Source organism: Chionomys nivalis, chromosome 7 (assembly GCF_950005125.1).
Source record: "Chionomys nivalis chromosome 7, mChiNiv1.1, whole genome shotgun sequence".
In the NCBI taxonomy this organism is placed as follows: domain Eukaryota; kingdom Metazoa; phylum Chordata; class Mammalia; order Rodentia; family Cricetidae; genus Chionomys; species Chionomys nivalis.
The window spans coordinates 13,784,782-13,795,004 of record NC_080092.1 but is presented as its reverse complement, the minus strand read 5'-3'; the positions used below and the strand labels follow the sequence as shown (position 1 = coordinate 13,795,004).

Genomic DNA, 10,223 nt, shown 5'->3' with positions numbered 1-10,223 from the left:
GGAATGGTCCGAGGTAAGAGAGGAAGAGGAAATCAGGAGGGGCTGGGTGTGCCTGAGAGCCCCTTGGGCAGAAGAGAGGGGCTGCCAGGCTCACCAAGCTCTTCAGACCTCCATGAGGAAGCCCAGGGCTCAGGAGTTTCTTTCCCCCCTAGGAAATCCAGGAATATGTTCAAGTGATAGAAACTCTTAGGGTCATTTCTGGTTGTGACTTCTTCCTTCCGTCTCACATGAATTTCTGCAAAGGCCCATGAGAGGCGGTACTGCCGGGCATATGGACTGCTCCAGTTCCCTCCTGCTCTTCCCATTCTGGCCATGTTCTTCCCATCTCCCTTCTCTGGGCCTCCACAGAGCTGGCCTCGGTAGTGATCCCCCTTACGGCTATCAACCTCATACCTGAGATGCTACATGGCATATCTCTGGGTTTGTCCTGCAGACCACAGGTTCACTTGAGCTGCTCCAGGCTTTGCTCCCTGCCTGTTGAAGCCAGGCCTTCCCTGGACAGTGGCAGCAACCTCCAGCCTGCCCCTGGTGTCGTCAGCCAGAGGCTGTTCCACAGTTCCCAGAGAGGACAGAGCTGTCCTTGAGAATAAGGGGCCCGTGCCTAGTGTTCCCACTCTCCTTGTCTCAGAGTGACCTGAGTTTGCCACGAGAATAAGGGGTCCATGCCTAGTTTTCCCACTCTCCTTGTCTAAGTGACCTGAGTTTGCCATCATCTCTAGTTGGTGCCCATGAGGAGCTGGACTCCTAGTCCCAGGACTACTGGCACATTGGCCGCTCAAGCTGTCTCCCAGCCCCGGGCCACCTGCATGGTCAGCTGGTTAGCTGGGCCAGGCAGGCAGAAAGGAGCATGCTGTATACTCCACAGCACCGCTTCCAGCTCTGGATGCCCCTCAGTTGGAGGTGGGCTGCTTTCGAGGAAGGTGGCATGGAGACAGGAGAAAGCTAGACTGGAGAGGCCCTACTCCTTGACCTGCAACCCTTGGACTTTGGCCGACAGCTGGACACTGGCCATTATCTGCCACACAGACATGGGAACCAAGTCCAGGTTCATGGGACTAGAAGTACTGAAACCTCAGTGCCCTCCACCCTATGACTGCCCCCATGTAGTGACCCAAAGTCTTCTTCCACAGATCTGAACTGGAGAGATCCCAGGAGCCAGTAGCTGAGTCCTGGGTTCCCAAGAGTCTCTTGACCTCTGTGCCTCAGCAGTGCAGGCCTGGGGTAGCAATCACCCTTCCATGCTTGAAATGCTAAACAGCATACCTCTGGGCTAAGGTTTTTTCCCTACACATAGGCAGACTCCAGAGAGAGAGAGAGAGATTATCTGTCTCTGTCCAGGCCATGCCCACTGCCCACATGCACCTCTGGAACCCACCAGTTGGGCAAATTTCCCTGGGATCTGGTTAAGAAGTGTGACCCAGAAGCAGTTCTGGCCACGAAGACATTGAAGAGAAGGCAGTTCCAGCATTTATAGTTGCTGGGCGTTCCTTTGTCACCTCACAGTCCTTCTAGGGAAAGCCACCAGCGAGGATGAGGCACTTCAGACAGTGAGCAAAGGCGCTGGATCTGTCCTGAAGTGGAGAGGAACCTCCTAGGAAGTCGAGAGTGAGGCCTGGGAGTGGCGTGATGAATCCTGGGGTGGGGGTGCTAAAGCATTGTGTCCATTAGCCAACAGAGCAAGGGGAGTGGGGGACGCCTCCTGTTTGGAGTAAAGGAACCACACAGGCGATCTGGCTTACCCAGGAGAAGCTGGCAAGGACACATAGGTTCCACCGCCTGAGCTCTGGGCTTGGCCCGGGCTTGGCCCCTCCTGGTCTGTTCTGGAGCCCCCCTATCCTAGGGTTCAGCCCCCAGGACCTGGTTTGGGTGGACAGGAGGCTGTCAGGGGCCAGAACCCTGACGGATGTGTGCTGACGCCCCCTCTTGCCGCTGCGGCGACCCAGGAGACTTGGCAGCCTCTGCGCACCCCCGCGGCAGCCTGCAGGCGTCGGGGGCGGGGACGGTACCAGGAGCCCCTCACTCGGCCCGCACCTGCGCGCCACTCCAGGCTTTGCAACACCGTGGCGGGTCCGACCTCACTCCCTCCCGGAGCCGTCCCAGCGCGTCCACTGAATGTGCGGGGCGGCGTGCAAGGAGATGTGAACCGTCTGCGACTGAGGCTGTCCCGCCTCCCTTGCCCAGCCTGGTCGGAGGTCGCTGCGTTTGGGAGCTCGCGCAGTGGCGCACGCGCTTCGCTGCCAACTTTGGTGGGCGCCTGCGAGTCGGCGTCGGGGGACGCGGAAGGCGGCTGCAGCGGCATCACGGCATCGCTACCGCTTCCAGCTCTGGACCTCAGTTACCCCTCGGTGTCTGCAAGTGGGAAGTTTGCCCCTCTACGGGCTCAGTTCGGCAGACGCGGTAAGGCAGACAAGCGGCACTTCGAAGTTGGGGCTCAGGCTCCGGACAGAATGGAATGTGTGGAAAGGGCTGCTTGTGATCCCCGCACTTCGAGGGATCATCAGGGCGGTGCCCGCAGCGGGGAGGCAAAAGGAAGGTTTTAGGGTCCCAGCTGTCCACCTCAGCTCCTGTGCCCATCCCTGAAGGGTACTAAATCCCAAGAGGGTTAACGCATGTGTGGGCTGGCCCCTCCAGCTATTAGTTCTGACCAGGCACTAAGCCAGATTGTAAGGGAGCACATGCCAGGTCATAAGTCGGGGCTGGGACTGGGTGGCGGCAGAACGAGTGTGCCTTTGTGTATGTGTGGTGTAGGGACGTGCACTGTGGTGGACCAGTGCCCAGCATCCTCTCGGCCTTGGAGAGGTCAGCACCTCGGGTGCCTTGTCTGGAGAGAAAACAAGAGCCTCACCCTCTGGGTCCAAGGCCCCAAAAGGACCCCTCCAGTTCGGGCTGGGAGGTAGGTTAAGCAGTAGCACCAATCAGCACAGCTGTGTGGCTCCCAGGGCTGGGTGATCGATGGTCCCCGCACAGACGCCTCTGTTGCCTGAACACACATCCCTATCTGTCATCACATCTTGCGGGGCGCGGGGCGGGGGGGGGGGGGGGGGGGCTGGAATGCAGGCAGGAGAAGAGACTGTCTCTGTATATGCCAAGTCCATGCTGGGTCTGCAACCCCTCAGGGAGGCCCCGACCCTTTCCTGAGCCAGCATCCACCTCCCAACCTAGGAGTCTCCCTTAGCCTGTGTTTGCCTCATCTCCAGAGCCCAGCTTGGTCATGTGGACTCCTCTGTATGGTCCCATGCCTTTTGGCATGCAGTGCTTTTCATTCTTCTAGCTATCCACCAAAGGGGTGACAACCTGATCTTTGGTGAGAATAAAGGTGAATATCTGCCATGGGCAAAGTGCAATGGCCAGCATGCAAGAAAGCGGAGTTCAGCAACTGTCTTCCACTCCCAACCCTGCTGTTCCATTCATGAGGCTCATGTATGTCTGCATCTATGATGAGTCTATGAGCAAGTCTGAATCCCAGCCGTGTCTGCATGTGTCTTTGGGCATAGTCTGTAATGCGGGTTTACCCTTGTGAACAGCCATATCCATCCTGAGTGGGAAGCGGTATGGATGTGTGTGCCCTTGGTGGCACACCCTGTGCCTGGTTAGCTCAGCCATGCAGTTGCTCCTCCAGGCAGAGAGCAAGGATTCCTTGGGAATCTTGCACGCTCGTATGCACACACCCAAAGCCTATGTGCACATGCACCACACACAGGCACAAGCGCCGGGATAGTGGACGGCCCAGGTGGTGGCCCAGATGGAGTGAAGAGGAGCTTCTGAGCCAGTGTGCAGGACGTGAGGAGAAGAGAGTCTTGGCTGAGCGTGGTCACTGCAGGCTCAGTCACTGACCTGCCTGAAGCCACCCAGATGGAGCTGGGTTGAGCAGGTGGCTGTGCCATGGGGCCATACTGTGACATCCACTCCCCCCAGCCTGGGTTGGGGGACCTCATGTGTGGCTGACCCCTGAGAGACTCCCAGTGTCCACTTGACACTCAATTAGCTCGTTCTGGTATACATACACACGCCATGCATGCACACATGCATTTGAAGGTTTGCTGGTGGCTTCTAATCTCGGTGCTTCGCTTCTGTTTCTGGCAGGGGCAGGTGGCTCAACAAGAAAGTGTCTCTAGAGGGCCATCAGACTGGTGGCTCTGGTCACACACGGCTGCTCTCATTCGCTTACCAAATGTTCAGTGGGGACCTGCCTGGCACAAAGAGCAGAGATAAATGGGGACCATTTACCCCAGAAACTGGCCTACAGAACTAGTTTGGCCCCGGCAGTGGTGATTTGTACAGGATCACTTGCTAAATAAAATACAAGACACCCACTTAAGCTTAATTTCAGAAAAAGAAACCCAATATTTTCTTCACAATTTCTAGGTCCTCCTTAGACCATCCTTACATTACAAACTTACTTATGTGTACCTGGGCCAGACCATCTAGGTGCCTTCATTTTCCCTTTCCTTTTTCCTCTCTCTCTCTCTCCTTTCTCAGACAGAATCTCACCCTGTAGCTCAGGATATCCTGGAACTCACAGAAACCCCCCACCTCAGCTTCCCAAATTATGGGATTACAGGCAAATGCCACCACATCTCCTCCCGAAAGGATGAAGGGTCTGTAGTACAAAGGCCAGAAGCATTGAGGTGAAGCAAATAGGGGCTTCTTGAGTTCTGATGAAGGGACCCCAGTGAAGAGGAACAGAGAGCGAGAAGACCTGGTGTTAACTGAGTCCTTGTCTCTCCTATCTGCAGGTGGTCATGGTGCCCAGGCTTGCCTGCTAGCAGGCTGCCATGTCTCGCGAGGCAGGTTCATGTCGAGTGGGCACTGGGACAAGGGCACGGTCAAGAAAGCCCAAGAAGCCACACTACATCCCACGACCCTGGGGCAAACCCTATAACTATAAGTGCTTCCAGTGCCCCTTCACCTGCCTGGAGAAGTCCCATCTCTACAACCACATGAAGTACAGCCTCTGCAAGGACTCTCTCTCCCTGCTGTTAGACTCTCCCGACTGGGCATGCCGCCGTGCGCCCCCCTCGCCCAGGCCTCGGGTGCCCACCCCCAGCTGCTCCATAGACTTCTCAGACCCCGGTAGCCAGCCTACTGTGCCAGATCTAGTCACTGACAGCCTTTCCCAGCATCGTTGTAGCAGGGGCCCCAAACCTGGACCAGAGGAGTCCCCAGGGTCACTGCCCCCTCTGACTAGAGCCATCCGGAAAGGTCCAGGCCCCAGTAGCCTCTTGACAGAGTCGTGGAAGCCAGGACTCAGCGGTGGTCTGATGAGTGGGGCTCTAGGGGCCGTAGCTTCAGCGGGTTCTGAGAGTAGTGTCCCCTGCTACCCACCGCCTGCCCAGGGAGAGTTCCCCGAAGCCCAGAGCCTCCACTTGTCGTTGCTGGGTGTCAACTACCCTCTCAGCCCAGGCCTCTTCTCCTATCTGGGGCCCTCGCTCGCGGCAGCTGCAGCCCACATGCCCTTCCTGGCCTCAGCAAGTCCCTTGCTGCCCCCTGCAGCCTTCCCAACCCCACAGGCACCCGAGCGCCCAGGCCTGGCCCCCCGCCTGTACTACCCACTGCTACTGGAGCACACCCTGGGGCAGTCAGCAGGAAGGACTGCCCCTACCAAGTCCTCCGTGTCCCTCAAGGGGCCTTCTGGGGCTCTGGCTGCCCCTGGGCTGCTGAAGGTGCCTGTGCCAGGGCTGGGGGCACCCTGGCCTCATGGCACTTCCAGAGACCCAGGTCATGAAGGAGAGCTGGAACGAGTGGCTCAGAGCAACCAGCAGAAGAGGCTGCCCCCGGGCAATATGCCTGAGCTCCCAAAGGCCCCCTTGAAACTGGCAAAATTTGGCTGTCAGAGCAGGTGGGTATCAGGATCTTTGGGTCTTGGGGTGGGGGTGTCAGGGTGGGCTGGATGGAGGCCATCTTTAGCTTACTTACCAGGAGCAGAGACTCCAGACCACAGAGGAATCTGATACCAAAGAGATCTTTTTCTCTTTTCTTTTGAATGTGCCGTTCTAGACTAGGCCTCTTCTTTTCCCTGGGGTGTGGGTGACACTGAGCAGAAGACATAGGCCGGGGCTAGGGGGGACTTTACCAGGCAGGATAGCCTTTTGACTGGCTTCTACTTCTCAGCCTGCCAACAGGGTCCTCCCTGACATTCTGGCCTGAGGACAAGGAGCCGGGTAATCCTGAGGCCCCAGGCCCTGAGGTCCACCTTCTGCAGCAGCCACAAGGCCAAGTGCTAGGAAGTCCGGGCCCAGTGGGAGAGGACCTGACCCAGGCCTTTGGCGACTACGTCAGAGTGGAGCAGTGCTTGGGGCAGCTGGTACCGTCTGGGGATCTTGCCCCTAGACCTCTACGGGAGCAGCTTGGCAAGATTCGCCGCGAGCTGTTCACCATTCATCAGGCGCTGGCCCGGGCAGCTCGGCCGCTGGACACACCCTTGGACCTCTCAGTGAAGCGGGTGCCTGCCAAGGGGACTAAGGCACCTGCAGAGTCCTGGGGGCTGCCCGAGCCAAGCCCCATGCTGGCAAGGGGGGCCTCTGAGCCCTCCAGGATACTAGGTCCTGGACTCGAGCCTTTCTCTAGCCACACCACCAAGTGCGAGGCTGACTCCAGCGTCCCGCCTCCTGCCCTCCCGCTCCAGGCCTCTGAAGACCATGGAATTCCTGGTAGTGGCTGGGGCAATCGTCTTGGGGCTGGCAGCTCTCAGACCCCTAAAGATACCCCAAGCTTGAAGATCCTCCCAGGTACTGAGGTCTGTCCACAGCCACCTTAATGTGTGGGCTCCTCTCCCTGGCCTGGGCCCCATTGTCTGGGCCTGTCCAGTGTCGGTGTGCATGCATTCTGGACAAATGCTCCCCATCCCCCCACACTAGCCCATGGTAGAGGTTTATCTCTAGGGTCACATGGACTTAGGAAGGTCATGATTTATTTATTGGACAGAGTTGCGGTCATTAAAATAGAAACCACCTTCAAACTCCCTACTTGGGTTTCTTTCCTTTTCTGTCCCTGCATAAGCACCTGGGCACCCTCGAGGAAATGTCCCTGGCCTGGGCATCCCTGGGAGCAGTGTCTAGGACACCATGCTGGGGTTCACCTTGGGCCTCAAAGTCCTTATTGTGGACTTGGTTCTTCCAAAGAGTCTGGGGCCAAGGGATGGGACTCAGGGAAGAGTGGCAGAGAGGCAGACATGTCAGGATGACCTGGTCTGTTTCAGCTCACAGGGGATGGGCAAGGACCCTGCTCGTCCTTGGGCCTGAATCCATCCAAGCAGCCCGATGCCAGCTTTGCCTGTGGTGGTCAAAGCCTCCTGCCTTCTATGGCTCCAGGCTGCTCACCCCGTGTGGCCTTCCTGGGCCCCCCGCCAGTCCCTGCAGCCATGATAGGCATCAGTGGCCTTCACAGCTCACTGCTTCCCTCCCAGTACAGCCCTGCTCGGCCTTCCACAGGCCAGGGTGGGAGACAGCCAGGGAGGGCTGCTGGGGCCCCCCAGCCATAGCAAATTACTTTTCTCCCCGGGGAGCTGGGCTGTAGCCTCCATGCCCACCCAGGAATGCCCTGAAGTACAAACTGCCCTCGGAGGAGGCACTGTTCTCACTGGGGCTGGACTGACCAGGCTGGGGCCAGTCCAAACAGGACCTTCAGCTGCTCCATTAACCATCCACCTGGTGATAGCATCAGGTAGCCACCCCACTGTGAGACTTTGCGGGTGTTATTGGGGCGAGAGTTCTGGCTGGCTGGACCCGGGGCGGGGGGCTGTGCGGCTGCAGGCCGAAGCTGACAAACGCTAGCTGGACACTACTGACTTGAAGGCTTCCTGGGGAACCACTGGGGGCAGAGCCAGGTGTTCGAGGAACCTCAAGTCCTAAATCTGTACCCCCATGTGCCTACTGCATCCTGGTTTCTGATCCTGGGAGGCCACATTGCCAGCTTGACCTCCTGGTGGAGGTGGCAAGAGGGTGACCAAAGTTTGTTCCTCACACAAAGGTCCTGCCTGGAGGGGCGGCCTATTGTTGTAGAGAACTCTGGGTCCCTTCTGGAGAGGGCAGGCTTGTCTGAGACTTTCAGCTATGAAGGGACAGTAGGAAGTGTCCAGAGTAAGGGTAAGGCCCATGGGAAGACCCAAGCAGGAGGGTGCAGGCCTGGAGGCCAGGGACTCAACCCAAACAGCCCCTCCCTGCCTCCTTGCTCAACTTGTCCCTGCAGGGGACTTGTCTGGTGACTCCTCCCCTACTCCCTACCCCGCCACACAAACACACACCCAGCCTGTCTCTAACAACAGAGGCATGAGTTAAAGTCCAGGGCAGGAGCCTGGTCCTAGGTAAGGGATATCCTAGTCTCTGTGGAAGGGGCAAGTGGAGAGCCCTGGGGGGCTGGGGTTCGGCTCACTCTCTGGTCAAAGCAGAGGGGCTACGTGTGGTGGTGGTGGTGGAACACTAACAGGAGCTTAGGCCAACCCTGTGGGAGAATCTCAGGGCTGATGAGTTTGAGAGAAGCTGCTTATCTCTCTCCCCTCCCTCCTAAGCTGGGACACAGCGATGCCTGCGATTTGGGCTTCAGAGCAAAACCTTTGACCTTCTTGCGTGGGTGGTGTCTCTTGGACCACTGTTGCAGACATCTCGCCACCTGTATGGCTTCTGGGCTTGGGGACCAGGTGAACACAGCTCAGTCTTACCCCCCCCCCCCATCTCAGTTCAGCTCCTCACCGGTTCAGTAGGAGGGCGCCAGCACCCACCAGTCACCATCAGCACCCATGGGTGTCCCAACTCTTTTGCAGCTGCGGGGAAGCTGAGACCGACTGATTTACTGCCCTTGGCCTCCCATCTATCCTGACTCCTTGAGCTCCTGAGCCACCCCTACTTCTAGCCATCTACACCTAAGGGCCTGATCTCAGGCTGGACCAGCTAAGAGATGCCAGTCACTCCCGGCAGCCCCGGCTTCTGGGGCAAATCCTGGTACCTGCAGGGGCTGCCGGGGCCCCCCGAGGCCTGCACTGCTCCCCAGATGGCCTGCTCTTCTTGACAGCTGGTGCTGCATCCTGTGTCCATGTGCTGGATCTTGAGGGACGATCCATTTGTCAACTACCCTGCCGCGTGCCTAGAACTGGAGCCTTTGTTCCAGAGGATGTGGCTGTGACAGCTTCCGGGCTTGTGGTTGTCAGTGACCTCATCCATGGGGCCGTGTATGCACTCCGGTACACTTCCCGGGAACCCCAGGGCCGCTGGGTGACTGTAGGCACATTCTTGTCCCCCCGAGGGTTGACTGTGGATGCCTTTGGCCACTTCCTGGTGACAGACTATTTGCCTGGAACTGTGCACAGCTTCATGTTGGGACCAACTTGGGAGGCCCTGGCTCCAACTTCCATGCTAGGTCTAGAGGGCCCCTGTTGGGTAGGTCCAGGGCCTGATGGGGGCCTTGCTGTGAGTGAAGAATTTGGGGATGTACAGCTGTTTGGCAGTGCCCACCAGCCTCTGGGCTCCCTGGGAACCCTGACTGGGCATAGCTTCGGCCAGCCAGCAGGTGTGTGCTCTGACTCAGAGGGTAGCATTATTGTGGCTGATGAGCAGAAGCACCAAGTAACCCTGTTCCCCCGGGTTGGGCCACCCATCTGCTTGCAGTTGGAGGGACTAGAGAGGCCCTTGGGTATAGCCTGTGCTCCCCAGGGCCAACTGGTGGTGGCAGATGCAGGGGACAACTGCATCAAGGTGTACCAGTATCTTGGAGAGATGGCCTCAGGGAAATAGCCCCTTGCTATGACTGGCCAGCCCTGAGTCCTTTACACCTTCATGGGAGATTGATGGGCTTCTGGGGGGCTGCTGAGCCTGCTTTGACACCTGGCCTTAGCAGGCCTTCTGATTTCCTCTTGGCACGTGCCCCCGTCTATGAAGCAGCCATGAATCACCACCTCCCCAGAAGGCTCTAAACGGAGTTAGCTCCATGTCCCTGTTCAGTATGCCCCTGGCCTTTCATGCCCCAAACCCCAAGGGTCACCCAGTCTCTATATCTGCTAGCTTGGGTCTCAGGAGGCCTGAGCTTTGAGGTGGCACTTGAAGCTACAGATCCTGGGTGCTGAGGCCTCCAGCCAGTACATAGCCAGGCAAGATCTCCTGCCAGGTGCCCCAACCCCTATATCCTAATCAGAGGCAGGCAGGCAGGCAGGCAGGGAGGGTGTGGCTAGGTTGGGCTGGGCAGCTTGGGGCAAGGGTGTGGTCTCTAAGTGCCCCCCACACCCTCAGAGACAT

General features: G+C 58.1%; 2 protein-coding genes across 2 annotated transcripts; both read left to right on the top strand.

The window, feature by feature from the left end:
* The first annotated feature begins 2,266 nt into the window (after window positions 1–2,266).
* Window positions 2,267–6,885, top strand: Prr35 (proline rich 35). Its single transcript, XM_057776587.1, has 3 exons — window positions 2,267–2,397; window positions 4,737–5,839; window positions 6,112–6,885. The coding sequence occupies exons 2-3, from the start codon at window positions 4,776–4,778 to the stop codon at window positions 6,755–6,757; spliced, it is 1,710 nt and encodes a 569-aa protein (XP_057632570.1). The 5' UTR covers window positions 2,267–2,397; window positions 4,737–4,775; the 3' UTR covers window positions 6,758–6,885.
* Window positions 6,886–9,305: 2,420 nt separating this feature from the next.
* Window positions 9,306–9,725, top strand: Nhlrc4 (NHL repeat containing 4). The gene has a single exon (XM_057773300.1). The coding sequence runs from the start codon at window positions 9,306–9,308 to the stop codon at window positions 9,723–9,725; it is 420 nt and encodes a 139-aa protein (XP_057629283.1).
* The last annotated feature ends 498 nt before the right edge of the window (window positions 9,726–10,223 follow it).